Source organism: Dipodomys spectabilis, unplaced genomic scaffold, assembly GCF_019054845.1.
Source record: "Dipodomys spectabilis isolate Male_0828 unplaced genomic scaffold, ASM1905484v1 ptg000001l, whole genome shotgun sequence".
Classification (NCBI taxonomy): domain Eukaryota; kingdom Metazoa; phylum Chordata; class Mammalia; order Rodentia; family Heteromyidae; genus Dipodomys; species Dipodomys spectabilis.
This window is the reverse complement of record NW_024870678.1, coordinates 32,953,195-32,975,023: the sequence shown is the minus strand read 5'-3', so window position 1 is coordinate 32,975,023 and position 21,829 is coordinate 32,953,195. Positions and strand designations below refer to the sequence as shown.

General features: G+C 45.0%; 1 protein-coding gene across 1 annotated transcript in view; it reads right to left on the bottom strand.

The window, feature by feature from the left end:
- Ccdc170 (coiled-coil domain containing 170) overlaps window positions 1-17,116 on the bottom strand; it is a 74,236-nt gene extending 57,120 nt beyond the window's left edge. The window contains exon 1 of the mRNA XM_042683688.1: window positions 16,925-17,116. Within this exon, the coding sequence (XP_042539622.1) occupies window positions 16,925-17,116 (192 nt within the window). The remainder of the gene's footprint in view (window positions 1-16,924) is intronic.
- Between the last annotated feature and the right edge of the window lie 4,713 nt (window positions 17,117-21,829).

The following is a 21,829-nucleotide window of genomic DNA, read 5'->3' as shown; positions in this document are numbered from 1 at the left end:
TCAGGGACAGTGCCTACGCCCTGATTTAAAGCCCCAGGACAGGCAAACAAACAAACAAATAAATAGATAGGTAAATAAATAAGGTCTCACTTTACGTCTAGGTTGACCAGGACTTTAAGCCTTTTTGTTGTTGTTGTTGTTGTTGTTGGTCATGGGGCTTGAACTCTAGGCCTGGGTGCTGTCCCTCAGCTCTTCAGCTCAAAGCTAGCGCTCTACCTCTTGAGCCACTTGAGCCACGGCGCCACTTCCAGTTTTTCTGGTGGTTTATTGGAGATAAGAGTCTCATGGAGTTTCCTGCCCAGACTGGCATTGAACCACGATCCTCTGATCTCAGCCTCCTAAGTAGCTAGGATTACAGGTGTGAGCCACCGGTGCCCAGCTTGGATTTTGATTCTTATATTTGGGCTTCCTGATCCTTTAGGATAGCAGACATGCACCGGCATACCCCAGCTGCTGGTCGAGATGGAGTTTCTAGAACTTTTTACTTGATTTCTTAAGTAAGTTAGTGGTAACTGAGAGCATGGGATTTGGGTTTGGGTTTTGTTTTGACAACTAGTTCTGGAAATTTTCTTTTCTTTTTTATCATCTTTAAGTAGTTGTACAAAGGAGTTGCCATTTAACAAAGTAGTTTATGACTGTAATGCATCTTGATCAAAGTCACGTCTGTCAACATTCTCACTCATTGTTCCCACCTTCCCCTTCCCTCACTTCTCTTCGTTTTGTAGGATATACATTGAATCCATGACTGAACACATGTGTAAGAGTCCAACTTACTTGGCTCTAAATTGCCACATACTATTCATTCTATATTAAGACAAGAAACTGAATACAGCTGGGCACCAGTAGCTCAGGCCTGTAGTCCTAGCTACCCAAGAGGCTGAGAGTTGAGGTTTGCAGTTCAAAGACAGCCCAAGCAGGAAACACTGTGAGACTGGAGAAAAGAATCTCCAGTTGACCAACAGAAAATTGTGTGACTGGTGATGTAGCTCAAGTGGTAGAACACCAGCCTTGAGCAAAAAGCCAAGTGAGATGTGAGGCCTTGATTTTGGTTACTACCACCACGTGCATGAGCATGTACACGCATACACGCACACATGCATGTGCGCACACACACACACACAGCTGAATATTTTGCCTGTGAACGATTACTGCCTGCAGAAACAATAGGAAACCCTGAACTTGAACATCAGAAGAACTCAGACAAAGCAGAAAGATGAACACAGCAAAACTTGGCGTGTATTTGTTTTGACAATGTTTTGACTAGATTTGGGGACAGAAACTTCACTGAAAAAAAAATGAACCAAATATAAATAATGCTGTAGCCAAAATATAAAGTGTCTTCAAGGTTTAAAACAGGAATTCAATCATTTTAGTTTTTTTTAACTAACTGTTAAGAAGACCTCCAATGAACCAGAGAGAAATAGACTCCATAAGTAATTTCTGATGGACTATATCATGGCTTTCTCTTCCTGGGTGGCCATTAGCCTCTGTCCAAAAAAAAAAAAAAAAACTCAATCAAAACGCTGCCACTGGGTCTTTCTAGTACATGTCTTCTGTTGGAAGGCTTCCCTGGCCTCCAGCATATACAAACTCCCGGGAGCCTCCAAGCCCACAGCCTCCTAGTTTGGAAAACACAGAGATTGTTAAAAAAAATCTTGGTGCAATGGAAGCCAATCACTCACTTTAGAGAGGAATCAAATGATCTTTAACCCCTCTGTACAAGTTCATGCACAAACTGGGAGAATTTAGGGTTCGCAGTCCTCTATGGTGATCCCACAACAAATTGATAAAAAGTAGATCTGAAAGCCTCCATGAAGCAGAGAATGCGCTGTGCCCATGCTCATCAGAACAGATGAGCAAACACCCGTTTAGGGACCTCAACTTTTCAAAGGATGGGTCCATTGCCTCCCTGATCATCACAGCTCTTCCCCAGGACCCGTGTCCTACCTTCCCCATGCGCTGTGATACGGAAAGTCGCAGAGCAAACAGGTATCAAAGAAAGTACCACTCAATCAAGCAAGGCCCAGTACCTGTGCACACTGGTAAACAATTCTCTTACTCTCACAATTTAAGGCTCTCTCAATCATTTTCCTCTGTCCAGCTTCCTGTAGGACTTGAAGGACAGAAAACTTCCAAGGCCTCAGCTGACTCCTCCCAGAAAGCTTCCCATGCTTCTGTGCTTCTCACACGACCCTTAGCACAGGCTGAGAGCCAACCATCAGTGTGAGCAGGTGTTCCGTCTCCTTCCCTCAAAACACTGTGATTAGCAGGGCACCTGTGGCTCATGCCTAACATCCTAGCTACTCAGGATGCTGAGATCTCTCTCTCTCTCTGTCTGTCTCTCTGTCTCAGTCTCTGTCTCTCTCTGTCTCTCTCTGTCACTCTCTCTCTTACACACACACACACACACACACACACACACACACACACCCCTGTAATGCTTGCTAAGTCATATCTAGCACTTATGTAAGAACTCACAATGTAAATGCTCAGCAATTATTTGTTCAGTTAGGGCAATCAATGCATGCTCCTTCTGCTCCATCTACTCTTCCCAATGGACTGACTGGTGATGGGTGAGTGGTGATATTCTAGGCCCCACTCCACAGTTGATTCACTCCACAATCTCATCCCATTCCTGGGACACCTAATGCCACTGGCCACATGGCTGATGTCCACCGAGGCCTGCCCTCAGGAGATGGGCTGGCTGGAGAGGACCCACAGCTTCTCCCATGGTAAGGAGCAGCCTGCTGGCCACTGTAGCAGCCTGTGTCTTCTGAACAACACTAATAAACAGAAGCAGGTAAGTACCATGTGAGTATGGTCTCTGGCAGGAGGAAGACTAACTTCTTTCTGAGTGGTAAAATGACACCGTATCTCCCATACTGCACCCCAAAGGCCCTCCTGGGTTCTGTCATCTTACTATACAAAAAAAGGCCCAAATTCTAGAGAATGACTTTGACTTCCTTCCGGAGATTCAAGTCTGTTCCTTATCCAATGTCAAAACAAGAAACAAAAAAGAAGGGAAATTTTGTAATAGCCCCACAAAAAATAAAATACCTAGGAATTAACTTAACTAAAGAAGTGAAGGAGCTCTATGATGAAAACTTTAAAATTTTGATAAAGGAAATCAACACAGAACTTAAAAAATGGCAAAACCTCCCATGCTCCTGGATTGGAAAGATTAACATCATGAAAATGGCAATACTTCCCAAGGCTATCTACAAATTCAACGCAATACCTATCAAAATTCCACCCTCATTCTTCAAGGAAATAGAAGAGGCAATCCAAAAATTCATATGGAACAATAAAAGACCCCGAATAGCAAAAACGCTCCTCAACGGAAAAAACACTGCTGGAGGAATATCAATACCAAATTTCAAACTCTACTATAAAGCCATAGTAATCAAAACAGCTTGGTATTGGCATAAGAACAGACCTCAGTGGGAATGTACACTTATACAACCACTTTGGAAAGCAGTCTGGAGGGTCCTTAGAAAGCTAAAGATTGACCTCCCTTACGACCCAGTCATACCACTTCTAGGCATCTACCCTGAACAACAGGAACCAATATACAAGGACACGTGCACCTCCATGTTTATTGCAGCACTGTTCGCAATAGCTAGGATATGGAAACAACCTAGGTGCCCCACCACAGATGAATGGATCCAAAAATTGTGGTATCTATACACAATGGAATATTATGCAGCCATTAGAAATGACAAAATAATGGCATTTGCAGGGAAATGGATGGAGCTAGAAGGAATCATGTTGAGCGAGGTAAGCCAAGAACGAAGAGACAAACGGTACATGGTCTCCCTCATAAGTGGATGCTAAATCCAAAAGGTTAGGTGATACGACAAAACTAACAGGACTTAAGAAACAAAGAACTCCCGCTCATCTGGTTGAACCACTACTAAATATCCTCATGCTGCTGATCACAAATATGGTACATAACATGTGAACACTGTTATATATTACAGACTGTGGTAGACAATTTGCTCCAGGGAAGTTAGAATGAACTTGTGACTTTGAAATTATGTAATCATTTAATCACAATCAAAAAAAAAAAAAAAAAAAAAAAAGAACCTCGGGGAAGGGAGGGAGGGAGGGGATGGTAGGGGGAAAACAATGGAGGGGGTAACAATGTTCAAGAGGAAGTGTACTCATAACCTCACTCATGTAACTGTAACCCTCTGTATAGTAGCTTTACAATAAAAAAAAAAAAAAAAAAAAAAAAAAAAAGAACAGACCTCAGGACCAATGGAATAGAATTGAAAACCCAGAAATGAACCTACAGACCTATAGCCATCTAATCTTCAATAAGGGAGCTAAAACAATAGAATGGAAGAAAGACAGCCTCTTCAGTAAATGGTGCTGGCAAAATTGGTTAACTACATGTAGAAAACTAAAGCTAGATCCTTATATATCACCCTGCACCAGAATCAACTCCAAATGGATCAAAGACCTTGAACTCAAAGCAGACACTCTGAAAACATTACAGGATGGAATAGGAGAAACCCTAGGTCTCCTTGGCTCAGGCCGAAATTTTCTGAATAGAGACCCGGAAACACAACAAATCAAAGAAAGGTTGGACAAATGGGATTGCATAAGGTTGCAGAGCTTCTGCAGGGCAAATGACATAGCTAGCAAGATCAATAGAAAGCCCACGGATTGGGAGAAGATCTTTACTAGCCATACAACGGACAAGGGTCTCATATCTAAAATATACTTGGAACTCAAAAAATTAAACCACCCAACAACAAATCCTCAAAGAAACAACTGCCCAATAAATAAGTGGGCGAAAGACTTAAAGAGAAGCTTCTCTGAAGAAGAAAGAAGGATGGCCAATAGACACATGAAGAAATGTTCAACATCCCTAGCCATAAAAGAAATGCAAATCAAAACAACATTGAGATATCACCTCACTCCAGTTAGAACAGCAAAAATCAAGAACTCTAACAACAACAGATGCTGGAGGGGATGTGGACAGAAAGGAACCTTACTTCATTGTTGGTGGGAATGTAAACTTGTTCAACCACTTTGGAAAGCAGTATGGAGGTTCCTCAAAAGACTTCACATAGAACTCCCCTATGACCCAGCAATCCCACTTTTGGGCATTTACCCAAATGTTTACAAACAAGACCACACTAAAGCTACCAGCACAACTATGTTTATTGCAGCATTATTTACCATAGCTAAGATATGGAACCAACCCAGATGCCCCTCAGTAGATGAATGGATCAAGAAAATGTGGTATATATACACAATGGAATTCTATGCCTCCATCAGAAAGAATGACATTTCCCCATTTGTTAGGAAATGGAAAGGCTTGGAAAAAAATATATTAAGTGAAGTAAGCCAGGCCCAAAGAAACATAGGTCCCATGGTTTCCCTTATTTGCAATATCTAGTATAGGGATGAGTCAAGCGGAAAAGGTCAGAGAATGTGATGTTAGGAAAATGAACCCTTAAATATGTATTTTAATGTTTTTGTTTCTTTCATGCATGTGTTTCTAACACATTTATAAGATTATGTCCCTCCCCCACAGTGTAACCCCCGCTTTCACTATATTTGATGTCAGTATAACTTGTAGAGGAGATGGGGACAAACAAGTCGTTTAAGGATTCAGGTGGACCTGTTGCAACAATGAGAAGTACAAAATGTCATGTCAAAACCAGCTTTACAATGTCGGTGTGGGGGGGGGTATGATTGGGTGGGGGGGAGGGGGGGGCTGGGAAGGGAGGTGAAGGGTAAACAAAGGAGGAGGCTGCAATGCTTGGTAAGAAATGTATGCATTATCCTGCCCATGTAATTGTAACCCCTCTGTACAGTATGTTCTCAAATAAAATTAAATTAAATTAAAAAAAAAAAAGAAGGGAAAGAAGAGAAGGAGGGAGAGCAGGAAGAAGAGGAAGAGGAGGAAAGGGAAATAAATGTCAGAATTGAAGGAGAGGAAGCAGAGATGTGGCTGGAATGGTACCGTCTTGAGTGAAGAAGCCGTGAGAGTGTGAGGCCCTGAGTTCAAGCCTCAGTGTCAAAAAAAAGATTCCAAGTATCCAAATGAGCCAGGTACCCATGGCTCACGCCTGTCATCCTAGCTACTCAGGAGGCTGAGATCTGAGAATGACAGTTCAAAGCCAACCCAGGCAGGAAAATCCGTGAGACTCTTATCTCCAATAAACCAGAAAACCGGAAGAAGCTCTGTGGCTCCAGTGGTAGAGTGCTTACCTTGAGCTGAAGAGCTGAGGGACAGCGCCCAGGCCCAGAGTTCAAGCCCCACAACCAACAAAAAAAAGAAGAGGAGGAGGAGGAGGAGGAGGAGGAGGAGGAGGAGGAGGAGGAGGAGGAGGAGGAGGAGGAGGAGGAGGAGGAGGAGGCCGCCCATGCATCAGGAGTTAGAACCCCAACATATGACTTTGAGCATTTAATCCGCAACAGGCTGCCTCTTGGGCTGTGGGAAAAGGTAAACCCACAGCCACGGGATGTGAGGGCACTGGGGACTGGGACCCATGTTCTACTTGGCAGCGAATCACCTTGATTTCTTCCTACTTCCTTATCTGCACACTCCAAGCATGGAAACGTCCAGAGGCTTCTAGAACCAAAGAACAGCTTGACTTCCACTATTACCCTGACACATGTAGAGAAGACTCTCTCCCATCCATTCAGTATCAGAAAGCCACTCCCCATACGTGTTCTAGAGTGGTATCAGATTTGGTCATTTCTAGAGCTGTTGTAAATTAACTCTGTAAATTAACTTCATATTTTCTCTCCCTCCTCCTTCTTCCTTCCTCTCTCCTCTTTCTCCTCTCTCTCTCTCTCTCTCTCTTTTCCAGAGAGAGAGACGTTGAAGCAGGGAGGTTATAGTGTAACCCAGGCCGGCCTCAAACTAGTGATCCTCCTGCCTCAGTCTCCCTAGTGCTGGGATTACAGTTGTGTGCCTCAATGCCTGGCTTTTTCTCTCTTCTAATGCAATTTAGAGAAGCAGAGAATGTGAACACTTGTATTCAAACCAACAGTCCAGATCAGGGGCTAATGCTCCCATTTTCACAAAGAGGTCACTGAGGCCTAGAGGCTTAGCAACTCTCCCAGTGTCTTCCATGTAGCAGATGGTAGGGCTGAGTTCTTTTCTTCTGCTGTGTAGCCTATGGTTTTCACTAAGATGTCATAAATGAAGCATGCACAAACTCCTGTCATGACTTCAACCCAAAAAGAAAATGATCACTCCAAATGAACATGTGACACTTTTATCTTGACAGCTGTCAGAGAGCTCAACACTCAATTTAGTGAAACAATTTCATCAATTTATATAATTTTCCTAGCATATCTAACTCTCCACCAAATGGCCCTATCTTGTCTCTCCCCAAATCTCTGCTTTATGTATCTTTCTCTTATAAATCTAATTATTTTAGGAGTGATGACTAGTTTATTAATACTGAAAAACGTCAAATGCAAATGAAATTAACATAAACCAGACACAGGAGAGCCTAAATATCATGTGCTCTACATAACAAAATCGGTCAATTTTAGCATCAAGACCATTTAAGTCTCTTTACTTTCTACCACTGAGCCACCTTCCCAGCCAGTCTCTTTACTTTCTGATTCATACTTTTGTCAGGACAATAAGGATTTCCTCAGTAAATTGATGAATAATTGATTTTCTTAGTGGGTGCTTACAACAGGAAGAATTTACTCCCTCATATCCTTTCTATTACCCTATCTTCTCACCCCAATTAACATATTAAAATCCAATGCTCGTTTAAAAAAAAATTCTTCCTTGGGAGCAGGGTGTGATGCACACCTATAATCCCAGCATTGGGAGACTGAGGCAGGCAGATCTTGAGTTTGGATTAGATAGCTAGCCTGGATCATCTAGCAATTGCCAGGCCGGGCTGGACTGCACAGTGAAACTCTGTCTCAATAACAGTGATGATAACAGCAACAACAAGATTAATACTCATCAAATAACGCTTCCCACTGTCTCCCTGGAGCGCCTCTGACTCTGCGGCCTTCCTTCAGGCCCTGCAGGCCTCAGCGCTGCATCCACCTCTGAAAGGGATTCCAGCCATTTCCATCAGCCTGCTCTCCCCCAGGTTCTCCACCTCCACGAGCCGGGCCTTTCCCTCTCTGCCCCCTTGGGTCCCTCGTTCCCACCTTACAGCCCCAGTCTCCTGGTCCCGGCCCAGGAGGACCCTGTCCTCCCTCCCTGTCCGCCCTGCGGCCTCGACCTTCCTGTGGGCACCTGACACCTCTCACTTCCTCCTGGGAGCCCTCCTTACTTGGTGCCCTCCCTCGGCCCCTCTGCCCTGCAGCACACCTTCCTCAGCCTGAGGATCTGCTGGACTCTGTTCCCCAGATCTCCTTCCCCTTCCAGGCAATTCCCAGCTCTTGCGTGAGTTCCAACACTTCCGGTCTCTGATGGCTTCCGACCTCTGAAGCTTCTCCAGCCACACAGGTGCATTCCCAACTACCTGCCCCACCTCCAAACCAGCAGCAGCCGTGCCCCAGATGGCTCAGGATGGCTTCCTTCCACCCCACCCCTGGCCTGCTAGAGCACCCCCGGGTCATTGGGCCTTTCCCTCCAGACCCTCCCCTGATCTAACACATTTCCTAAGGCCACACTTGCTGTCTCCCATAGTTTGCCAATGAACCTGTGGGATTCCACCAGTAAAAGCACCTTCTGCTTTCTAACCTCATTTGTTGTCTGGCATATCACTTTTTCTTAACATTTTTACCTCTATCAGTAGAAAACTTGCAAGGATAATCTAGTGAACTCAAGAATAGTTTACACGTATCATCAACCATTATGAGAACACTTTACTGCATGTGACTGACTCCTTTCTCTGGGTGAACATTGCAGTTACGATTGCTGAATCATGTGTGAGCAATTTGCACACAACCATGGCCCTTAAAGTGCTCCAGGATGGCGTTCCCAACAGCACACCGTCATCAACATCAAGAGATCTCACAATAATACACATTACTCACTACTTATCCAGATAGTGTTCCTCCAGGCAACAAAAAGGGCCAGCAGTTCATGCCTGCAATCTTAGCTAATCAGAAGGCTGGGATCTGAGGCCTGCAGTTCAAAGCCAGCCTCAGCAGGAAAGTCCATGAAACTTTTATCTCTAATTAACTACCAAAAAAGCCAGAAGTGGAGCTGTGCCTCAAGTGTAGAGCACTAGCCTAGAGTGAAAAACCTCAGGACCAGTGCCCAGGCACTGAGTTCAAGTCCCAGGATCAGCACCAAAAGAAGAAGAAGAAAAACCACCACCACCACCTTGCTTGTGGCTATCAAGTACGGTAGTTTCTCGGTTTATCTTAGTCTTTCAAGGCATCAATGATGAAATAAACCAGTACAATGCTGCTCGAGTGATACACTGAGAAAGAACATGGCACTCACAAAGAACTGTCACAGTGAGGAGCCTGATTCTTCATTAGAGACAGGACTAGCCGGGTGCCTGTGGCTCATGTCTATAATCCTAGCTTCCCAGGAGGCTGAGATCTGAGGATCAGGGTTCAAAGCCAGACCAGATAGGAAAGTCCGTGAGACTGTTATCTCCAATGAACCACCAGAAAACCAGAAGTGGGGCTGTGGCTCAAGTGGTAGAGTGCTTGCCTTGAGCTACAGAGTTCAAGATCCATGACCGACAAAAAAAAAAAAGTTGGTGTATTTAAAAGAGTGGTTTGTAAGCAAGGCAAGAGGATGAGGCCCTGAGTTCAAACCCCACTACTGGCACAAGGAACAAAGAGAGTGGTGTGTTGAATGCTTCAAAGCCTATGGAAGTCCTCTCTCTCTCTCTCTCTCTCTCTCTCTCTCTCTCTCTCGTTTTGTCAGTCGTGAGGCTTGAACTCTGGTCCTGGGTGCTGTCCCTTGGCTCTTCAACTCAAGGCTAGCAGTCTACCATTTGAGCCACAGGGCCACTTACGGTTTTCTGGTAGTTTATTGGAGATAAGAGTCACACGGAGGAAAAAAAAAAGAACGTATTTTTCAAATATAAAAAATTTTAAAAAAAGAGTCTCACGGACTTTCCTGCCCAGGCTGGCTTTGAACCATGATCCTCAGATCTCAGCCTCCTGAGTAGCTAGGATTATAGGCTTGAGCCATGGGCGCCTGGCTTAAATACACCAACTTCTTATGCACTTGTCCTTGCTGTTTGTAAGAGCACCCCTCCCAAAGGGCTGTAGCTCAAGGCAGACCCCGTCCGTGACCTCGATTGAACAGCCAGCTCTCCAGAGCCTGGCCAAACAGAGCCTGCCCGGCACCTGCTCCGGGCTTCAGCTCACCAAGCTGTGTTCTCTTGTCGAAGCATTTAATCACTCCCTGAAATTACTTTATCTGCTGAAGTTCTTATAGCCTTACTGGGCTATAACCCTTAGGAGAAGGGGAGTCCAAGCACAGATCCCCAGCCTCCAAATGTCTAACGTGCATGAGGAGCTCTGTGCTTGCCAGTGCTGGGGGTGTAACTGGGCCTGCTGCACGTCACGTGTCTTACTAACATCTCTTTTTTCCCATCTTTTTTATTATTATCTTGAAGTAGTTGCACAAAGCAGTTTCTGAATACAGTGCATCTTGATCAATGCTAACTTCTCATTTTTTGCTTATTTCAGGGATCAACACAAGATCTCAATATCAAAGGTTTCTTTTGGGAAATTCTACTATCCATTTCCTTTACTCCAAGTAGCATAGATTTGGGGAAACGTCATCATTATACTCAAGTCTTAAGACGCTTGGCAGGTACACTGATGCATATATATATATATATATATATGCTATATATATATGCAAATGCATGCTGAAGAAGCGTGTGTGTGTGTGTGTGTGTGTGTGTGTGTGTGTGAAGAAATGTCATAGGGCATAAGAGGAAAAGCAGGGTGCAGGGGTGAAGCAAAAAAACTATAGGTTTCTGATAGAAAAATGAAATGTTTCTAAGATAACCCTCCATTGACTGCCAATGTATGTATTAGAATGTATGTTTCAGACAATGGCTTCAGTTGAAATTTATGATAAAGTTACAACTCAATTCTAATGTGGATTAAATGCTCCACATAACAATTTTTTAAACTATCAGAGTGGTAGATTCAATGAAAAAGTCACCTCAGTTATGAGAGCTATATTCCAGATACTTATTTTTATAAGACTGGCACATTCTCACTTAGGAGACTTTATCTGAAGAGTTATTCCAACTTGCATTCTTAGTTTGAGAAGCAATTTGTTTATTTAAGGAATATTTGCACTTGTAGACTTTGAAGCTGCAATCATTAGAAGCTATAATCAGATGAATAAGAGAAAGACTGAGGTGCTCTGGTCTGCTTCAGCGTTGCATTTGAACTTCTGCACCCTTACATCAAAGCCAATAAAGCACCAGTTTCAAAGGAAGAAAGTTGGAAGCAAAACAAAGAAAGAAAGAAACCTTGAGTTGAAGAACATAACATAAATAATTCTTGCTGCAGCAAATGGTACTGCCTTTCTCAATTAAAAAGAATTTTGTTGTCCTTGAACCTGGGGGAAAAAGTAAGACTATAATCAGTCAAATTAATTCAAGTACAAAGTAAGAAGTATTCACTATTGTTTGAAATATACTACACATTCTAGTAACACCACACACACACACACACACACACACACACTCTCTCTCTCTCTCTCTCTCTCTCTCTCTCTCTCTCTCTCTCTCTCTCTCTCTCTTTAAAAATGCAAATAAAAACTCTCTGTTTGCTGTCCAAAACTTCTCCCCTACCTGCTCTTTGAAGGTTTATCTCAGTCTGCATTCTAAAGCCAGCTGGTCAAAGAATAGATGCCAAGAGAAATTAAATGTAATAGTGAAAACAGAAAAGTGAAATGTGTGAGTAAACTGGTTATTTTAACACTTTTTACTCTGAAAAAATTTAGATACGGAAAAATTGCAAAAACTAGAACAGTTTCTATATATACCTCATCCAACACCTCCCCAACATTGACATCTGCCATTACCATACTTATTCCAACCAAGGAACCACACTACTGTATCATTATTACCATACTATTAACTAAACCTTATTCCAATTTCACCATTTGTTCTACTAAACTCCCTTTTCTGATCAGGACTCTGCATTTCCATACTGCATGCAATTTTCATGGTTGATTATTTGTAGAGCATAAATGTTTTTAATTTAGAACAAGGAGAAATCATCAAATTATTCATCTAATTCTTTTTTTTTTTTTTGGTGCCAGTACTGGGTCAAATTCTGGGCCCAGGGGCTATTCCTTACCTTTGTTGCTCAAGGTTGGTGTTTTAACACTTAAGTCTCACCTCCACTTCCAGCTTTTTGCTGGTTAATAGAAGATAAGAATCTCTCAGTCTTTTCTGCTCTGTTGTCTAAAAACTCCGATCCTCAGATCTCAGTCTCCTGAGTACCTAGGATTACAAGCATAAGCCACCAGCGCCCATCTTCCCTCCATTTTTGTTCTTTTATTCTGAGGTTATGGTGTTAGGTTCATATCTAATATATACATATATATATAATTGTTTAAATTTCTTTGTTGTTGTTATTAGTCATGGGGCTTGAATTCTGGGCCTGGGCACTGTCCCTGAGCTCTTCAGCTCAAGGCAAGCATTCTACCACTTGAGCCACAGCACCACTTCCAGCTTTTTCTGTTTATGTGGTACCAGCAGGCAAGCATTCTACCACTAAGCCATATTCCCAGCCCTAACTTTCTTTTTTTTTTTTTTTTGGGTCCGGTCGTGGGGCCTGAACTCTGGGCCTGGGCGCTGTCCCTCGGCTCTTCAGCTCAAGGCTAGCGCTCTACCACTTGAGCCATAGCGCCACTTCCGGCTTTTTTCTTTTTGTTTATGTGGTGCTGGGGAATCGAACCCCGGGCCTCATGCATGCAAGGCAAGCGCTCTACCACTGAGCCACCTTCCCAGCCCCCTAACTTTCTTAATGAATGGAAATTTTATAATTTTGTGATGACTATTTACTTCTAATTATATTTTGCATTTTGTGCAATATTAATTTTGTATTTTGTATAATACTAGCATGATAATGAGTTTTGTGTTGTTAGTTGCCTGGTATATCTTTTCATGCAATTTTTCTCTCATCCTTTCTATACTCTTTTGTCTAGCTGTATCTTTCATTAATAACATGTACATGAATACTTTTTAAAAGTCTGACTGTGTCAGTTAATTGAGCATTTAGCCCATGTATTTATTATCATTAGTGTTACATGCATATTGCTTTCAACTACAATTCTGTGCTTTTTCCCCTTCTCTGTTTCTTTTCCTTGAATTTTTTTCTTTATATCTGGAAAACAGAGCAATCTCACAAGTTATATGGAGACATGTAATCAGAATCACGTTTTCTTTAATTTTGACAAAAAGGAGGAAGAAAAAAATAGAACAGAAAAAAAAACCCTAGAGGAGTGAGGAAATTATTCTTTAAAAAGCAGAAATAGAGTCAGGTATACCTGTAATCCCAGAATTCACAGGCTAAGGCAAGAGAATAGGAGTCTGAAGGTAGCCTGAGCTACATAACAAGAATACTATTCCATACCCACTAGAATGGTGACAACACACACACACACACACACACACACACACACACACACACACACACACACACACAGAATGCCAAAATGGGAGCAAGGATGTGGAAAATTTGGAAACTTTGTACATTGCTGGTAGAAATTGTAAAACCATACACCACCATAGAAAACAACATAGCAATTTCTAAATTAAAAAAAAAAAATAGAACTACCATATGATCCAGCAATTCCACTGATACATATGTAGGTATACATATGTAAGTATACATATCTATACACACACATATATATATACATATCCAGAAGCATTAAAGGCATCACTTTCCAAGGAGATATTTAAGCATGCAATGATTATCATTCTGCCTTAAAAACACGCCACAACGTACATGACCCTTGAGGACATCCCTTTGGATGAAATACGCCAGTTACAAGGACAAGTACAATCCGATTCTGTTTGTGAGAAGTACCTAGAGTCAGATCCATGGAAACTAGAAGCACGGTGGTGGTTCTCTGGGACTACAGAAGGGAGGTGCACTGTTTAATGAGCACAGGGCTTCAGTTTTGCAAGATGAACAAATACAGAAGAATGGTGGTAAATGGTTGCACAATCTGAAAATGTACTTAATGCCCCTGAACTGCATATTTACAAATGGGTGACATTGTGTATTTTATTTGTTTTATTTGTGCCAGTGCTGGGGCTGGAACTCAGGGCCTGTGCACTGTCCTTAGTTGTTATTGTTTTCACTAAAGGCTGGCATTCCATCATTTGAGACACAGCCTTACTTTCAGCTTTTTTGGTAGTTGATTGGTGATGAAAGTCTCATGGGCTTGCCTGCCTAGGCTGACTCTGAACTGGGATCCTCAGATCTCAGCCTCCTGAGTAGCTAGGATTACAGGCGTGAGCCACCAGTGCCTGGAATTTTATGTTAACTGTTCTTAAAACTTTTTTTTTTTTAAGGCGAACCCATCTTGCTGTGCTGCCCAGGCTGGCCTCAAACTTGTGGCCTCAGATCCTCCTTCCTCAGCCTCCCACATAGTTGGGCCTACAGTGACATATCACCAGGCCCACTTTGAGAAAGTCAAAATGCAGAAAGGGAAACATCTTTCTTCTATTATGTTGATATTTGATGGGTTAAGAGACTTTATTGCTATGTTAAGAGGCTGCATTGCTATTTGTTTTTGTTTCTCATAATGATCCAGTCCTGTTTTACAAAGAGGAAAGGAACTTGCTCTGTTTCCCAACTAAGGCTTGTATTGGAGTCAAAATTTTGATTCAGGATCAGTAAGCAAAACAGTGGGTGAGCCGCCATTTGTCATAGGCCTAACACCAAATCTAAATCATTTTTCTCTTAATTACTTCAATGGCTTTTTGCAACTGGTGGTACTCCTGTGTATTTCAGATTCATCGCTCATTCAATAGCTTGTATAAATGCTGGACACAGTTCACTGTCCCAACTCAAACAGTATCTCTTTCCTCTTCACTTTCTACTTCCATTTTTGTACTATTGTTGAAAGTATTCATCAATTTTCCAGCCCAGTAAAGCTCTGTTGATGATCTGATTGCAGGTAAATCCAGCTGGATGCAAGCTCAGCACTAAATATGGCTCATCTTGATTGTAAATTCTTATTTTTCCATTGCTCATGTGTGTGAGAGAGAGAGAAAGATAAAGAGAATGCATGCAGGTACTGAGGCTTGAACCCACAGCCTGGGCATTGTCCCTTAGCTTTTTGGTTCCAGGCCAATATTTTAGAACTTGAACTACAGTTCCACATCCAGCTTTTTGTTTGGTTAATTGGAGATCTGCATTATGTCTGCCTGGATAAGCGTTCAGCCTCAGTCCTCAGATCTCAGCCTCCTGAGTAGCAAGGATCACAGACCTAAGCCGCTGGCGCCACCTGGCTTTCAGACGTGTGTCTCTTAGATATTAGTGTCCTACCAAAAATCAAATCATCAGTTCCAGAAAGCTGAGGTACTATTCCAGATTTAAAGAAACTAAAGAGCTGGAATAAATAAATACAATGCATCATACTGGAATAAATGCAACAAATCATTAAGTTACAGGTCAAAATTTGAATAATGTGGGCTGGGCAGGTGGCTCAGTGGTAGAATGTTTGCCTTGCATGCATGAAGCCCTGGGTTCGATTCCTTAGCACCACATAAGCAGAAAAAAGCCAGAAGTGGTGCTATGGCTCAAGTGGTAGAGCGCTAGCCTTCAACTGAAGAGCTGAGGGACAGCGCCCAAGCCCAGAGTTCAGGCCCCACAACCGATCAAAAAAATTTTGAATAATGTATATTGGGTAATATTATTGTAACTATGATAAATGTTCTGAATTTGATCAGTGTACTTTGGTTAGTGAATTCTTTCTTAAAAGACCAGAAGGTATTTAGGATGGATGGGACATGATGTCTATAATTTACTTAAACACTCAACAAAAAACATATAAATGACATCCAGTATTTCACACTTTATGTACAGACCTCTGAATTCACATAGTGTTGGGATAAACTGTAGTCATGTCAAATATGGAACTACCAGATGGTAGGAGAGTTAGTTTTATTTGTAACACCACCACTACTTTTCACAAGTGTGTCGGGATTCAGAGAAGCCCCAATGGGTGGGTTCAGACAGCATTCGAGCCGCTGAGCACTGGGATGGCAGGGAGCAGGAGGAGAGGGCAGGCTAGCTTCCCCAGGACGCCTGTGTTCTCAGGGCTGCTCCCAGGTTACAGCTCCACGGGTTCCTCTCCACCCTCCCTAGCAGCTGCCACACACATGCCTCATGCTGGAGCTGGAGATGCACCCAGAATTTCCTCTGTGCGTGTGCATGTGTATGTCTGTGTGTGTTTATGTGTGCCTGTACGTGTCTGTGTGTCTCTGTGTGTCTGCATATGTATCTGTGTATGTGCTGTGTGTCTGTGTTTCTGTGTGTGTCTGTGTCTGTCTGTGTGTATCTGTGTCTGTAAGTCTAATGTCTGCCTGTCTGTGTCTGTGTATCTCTGTGTATGTGTGTCTGTATGTGGCTCTGTGTCTGTGTCTCTGTGTGTATTTCTGTGTGTGTGTCTGTGTCTCTATAGGTGTATGTGTGTCTCTCTGTGTGTATCTGTGTGTCTGTATGCCTGCAACTCTATGTCTGTGTGTCTGTCTGTGTCTGTGTATCTGTGTGTCTGTGTATAGCTCTGTGTGTGTCGTATCTGACACCTGTTAAGTCCCCAAAGTCAAGGTACCCCCCCCCCGCCCCCAAGTAAAGGGATCCAGGGATGACTGAGGTTGGGTTTCTGGGGCGGTGACCTCCTCCGAAATGCCCTGGCCGCTGGGGAGTGGAGGGGGTGGGGGGGGAGAGGGGTGGGGAGGAAGGGCCGGCGGGTGGGGGGCTGCCCCAGGGTCACCGCACCTGCCCCCCCCACCTGCCGGCCCTTTCCGCGATCTGCCCGCCGCGCGGGTCCCTGGGCCCCCCGTGCGATCGCGAGCCCCGGGACGGCCCGGCCCTTCCCGGGGGTCGTCTGGCCCCGGGCCCCTACCCGCTGGCACCGTACCTCGGGCGCGGGGGCGCTGGAGCGGTCCAGGCTCCGGGAGCCGGAGGCACCAGGGCGGCTCATGCTGGCGACCCCGCGGCGGCGGGCCGGGACGCGGCGGGACCCGAGGAGCCCGAGCCCGGCAGCCGCGCGGAGCCACCGGGGCGGCCGCGTCTCCCGGGGCAACCGGTACACAGCGCGCGGGCGGCGCGGCGGCGCGCGCGTGGGGCACCCCGGGTCGGCGGCGGGGGCCTGGGCCTGGGCCTGAGCGCGGGGCGGCGGGGGCCTGGGCCTGAGCCTGAGCGCGGGGCGGCGGGGGCCTGAGCCTGAGCGCGGGGCGGCGGGGACCTGGGCCTGAGCCTGAGCGCGGGGCGGCGGGGGCCTGAGCCTGAGCGCGGGGCGGCGGGGGCCTGGGCCTGGGCCTGAGCGCGGGGCGGCGGGGCCTGAGCCTGAGCGCGGGGCGGCGGGGGCCTGGGCCTGAGCCTGAGCGCGGGGCGGCGGGGGCCTGAGCCTGAGCGCGGGGCGGCGGGGACCTGGGCCTGAGCCTGAGCGCGGGGCGGCGGGGGCCTGAGCCTGAGCGCGGGGCGGCGGGGACCTGGGCCTGAGCCTGAGCGCGGGGCGGCGGGCCTGAGCCTGGGCCTGAGCGCGGGGCGGCGGGGCCTGAGCCTGAGCGCGGGGGCGATGCCAGGGCGACGGGGCCTGGGCCTGAGCGCGGGGCGGCGGGGCCTGAGCCTGGGCCTGAGCGCGGGGCGGCGGGGCCGGCAGCTGGGGCCCAGGCCGGCGAGGGGCGCAGCTGTCGCCCCACACGCAGGCCATCGGGAGCTTTTGTTTGGCACTTGCTGTGTGTTCGCGAATGCGCGCGTGAGCGCCCAGGGCTCTGGAGAGGGCTTGGAAATGAGCTTTGAATTCCAGGCCTGAGCTGTCCCTCAGGTGTTTTCCAATCAAGGCTGGCGCTCTACCACTTGAGGCACAGCTCTACTTCGGGCTTTTTGCTGGTTAATTGAAGGTGAGGGCCTCGCAGACTTTCTTGGCCAGGCTAGCTTTGAAGCATGATCCTCAGATCTCAGGATCATTGCGTAGCTGGGATTACAGCGCTAACCTGGCAGTGTGTTGAGCCCTAAGTAACAGCTCTGTACTCATCCAGAATCACCTCAACCCTTTAACCGAAAACATTTAAAAACAACAACAAAAACAACCTAGCTGGGGGCCGAGGTCGACAGTTTGCGGTTCAAAGCCAGCCCAGGCTGGAAAAGTCCCCGTGAGACTTGTGTCTCCAATCAACCACTCAGAACCAGAAGTAGCTCACATGGTAGAGCGCTAGCCTTGAGCACAAAAAGGCTCAAAGGCTCAGGGACAGCGCCCAGGCCTGAGTTTAAGCCTCACAACTGGCTGTCCCCCTACCCTACCCCCCAAAAAAGGCCACAGACTTTCCTGCCTGGGCTGTCTGCAAATCACCATCCTCAGATCTCAGCCTCTGAGGAGCTAAGGGTTACAGGCCTGAGCCACCGTCTCCTGGAAGCCACACCATGTAAAGGTTAATTTTGCACTTTCTTCAGCTAGCAAGCCCGTGGCTGCAAAGCCCCCTCTCCTTCCCCAGAGAACTTGTCCCTTCTCAGGAACTGCCCAGAAGTGGAAAGAGCTGGATGAGGGAATGCAAGGTTCGCATTACACCCACTTGCTTGACATTAGTCAAGATCTCTCTGAGACAGCAATGAAAAGGAAGGCTAAGGGTTTTTTGGGGGGGGACCACAAATTGAAGGCCTCAAAATAATATAATAGGGTGAGGGGCATGATTCAATTGGTAGAGTACTTAGCTAGCATGAGAGAAGCCCTAGGTTCAATCTTCAGTACTGGTAAAACAAGATCAGAACTTGTGTGAAAAGCCAATTTCAAAAGCTAACAACAGCCAGGCACTGGTGGCTCATGCCTGTAATCCTAGCTACTCAGGAACTACAGAGCTGAGGATCTCAGTTTGAAGCCAGCCAAGGCAGGGAAGTCCATGAGACTCTTATCTCCAGCTAACCACCAAAACACTGGAAGTGAAGCAGTGGTTCAAGTGGTACGAGTACTAGGCTTGAGCAAAAATATCTCAGGGATAGACAGTGCCCAGGCCCTGAATTCAAGGCCCAGGAACAGCACACACACAAAAAAATGTATTAACAAAAAGTTTATAAATTGAACAAAACCTCCCAGCCTCTGGGTTTTTAAAAGGTCTTATTTTGGGGCTGGGAAGGTGGCTTAGTGGTAGAGTGCTTGCCTAGCAGGCATGAAGCCCTGGGTTCCATTCCTCAAAACCACATACACAGAAAAAGCTGGAAGTGGTGCTGTGACTCAAGTGGTAGAGTACTACTAGCCTTGAGCAAAAGAAGCTCCAGAGAGTACTCAGGCCCTGAGTTCAAGCCCCAGGACTGGCAAAATAAAATAAAATGTCCTATTTTGGAAAGGCTTATACCTTGGGGCTTGGGGGGAATGTGGGATTTTCCTGATCCCATTTTAAACATGGTTTGGATTTCTTTTAAAATTGTGCCAACTTTTCTTTCAAAAGCCAACAACAATGATTGTTTTTGAAAATTGGGAAGAGAAACTGTTCCTTATATGAACTGCTGTGGTTTGTCTATGTTGCTTCCAGATTCCTACTGAGGTTTTCACAAAAGTTTTCCAAAACATTTTGATGGTTTTTCTGATTCAGACCAGGCTCAATTTAATAACTAATTGAGGTTTTAGGCAAACCCATACATATATCCTTGGAAGCATCGTAATTCGTGTAATTTGGGGAAAGAGATTTTATCTTCTACTGATTCACAGATGTAATCTCAATTTAAAAGTATTTATAAGCTTACGTTAGTTACTGCCCATAAATTTAGTCTATAAAATTTCCTCTTGTAAAAGAAAAAGAAGCAAGAAAAGGGAAACTTGGCAATCATTCAGTTAACCATTCTGTTTGTGTATGTGTTGGCACTGGGACTTGAACTAAAGGCCTTATGCTCTCACTTATTTGTCTGCTCAAGGCTGGTACTCTACCATTTGAGCCACATCTCCATATCCAGCTTTTTGCTGGAGGTAAGAGTCTCACCAACTTTGCTGCCCTGGATGACTTTGCAACCATCCTCAGATCTCAGCCTGTAGCTAGGTATCAGTCAGACTTCTGATCTCAGCCAGAGTAGCTAGGATGAAGGGTGTGAAGGCCCATGTCGCAAATGTCCAGTTCAGCAAATCACTGTTTTATTGTTGTTATAAGGGTGACATACCAAGGGGTTACAGTTACGTAAGTTAGGAAAAAGAGGCCATTTCTCTTTGGACAATGCCACTCCTTCCCTCACTCTCTCCCAGAACAAATCAGTTTTAAAGAAGTCAATGCCATGGTGCTTGTGGGGTCTCTTAAGATAGTTTCTGAGGTTTAATCATTGCCCATGGCTCACGTCTGTAATCCTAGATCTAAGGATCATAGTTCAAAGCCAACCCAGGCAGGAAGGTCCGTGAGACTCTTATCTCCAATGAACCGCCGGAAAACCAGAAGTGGCGCTGTGGCACAAGTGGTAGGTGCTCACTTTGAGTTGAAGAGCCCAGGAACAGCACCCAGACTCAGGGTTCAAGCCCCATGACCAACTAAAAACAAAAACAAAAAACAAGGGCATCTACTGATTTTTTATTTCTTTGGAAATTTCAGCCTGCTCAATACAAAGTTCTGATCAGAAAGCCCCAAGAGTTAGAAAGAAAAGAGGTATATAACTCTGTCCTCAAGAATTTGAAGAATGAGGGCTGGGAAGGTGGCTCAGTGGTAGAGTGCTTGCCTTGCATGCATGAGGCCCTGGGTTCGATTCCTCAGCACCACATAAGCAGAAAAAGCTGGAAGTGGTACTTGGCTCCAGTGGTAGAGCACTAGCCTTGAGCTGAAGAGCTGAGGGACAGTGCCCAAGCCGAGTTCAGGCCCCATGACTGGAAAAAAAAAAAAAAAAGAATTTGAAGAATGAGGAGGAACAGTAAGACTTATAGAAGAAAGCTAAAAGTCCCCAAATGGAGTCACAGAACAATATTACGAAGCTGCTACACATTACAAACCAACCACAGACAGGTTAAAATAGAAGCAGAGATAGTTTTGTTTGGGTGCAGACAAGATTTGCAAATCAGACACAGGCTCAGCTAGAAAGAGCCAGCCTATAAGGAAAGGGAACTTGGGTTTTCCCAGCCTAGAGAAGGGGAGGTACAGCCTTAGCATTCTTTAAGGGAGATAAATTGGATTGAGCCACATTTGGCACAAACCAAGATGGCCATAAATTTTGTAAGTGCTTTGGAATGTCCAGGTCAAGAGGCAAACTGGCCAATCTGGTATGTCTCAAACTTTGCAAGGTATTGTTAGATTCCAGAAAATTGTTCTTTTGGGGTGACTCAATTCCCAACAAAATGTCTGTGTGACAATTTAGTCCTGTCTATTAAAAAATTTTCACAAAGACTCAGAAAAGGACTTTTGCTCTCTTTTTGATCATACTGTAGCCATTTTCACTTTTGTATTTTTGGTAATAGCTGGAATTATAAAAGTACTTGATGACCAGTTGGAAAAAAGACTGCACTGGGGAAGCAATCCTTACCAAAGTCTGAAAGAAAGAACAAGAAAAGAGATTTCCTTAGTCCTAGCCTGGCAAACCTCCACTAGCTATTTTGTGCTCACTGTGCAGAAAGTTCTACATGGATGCTTAACCATGAGGCTCCATCACAAATATACATCCAAGGCACCTGACCAGCCCGAGGCAAAAACAAATCCAGGGCTCAGAGTTGTGTCTTCCAGTTTTCATACCACAG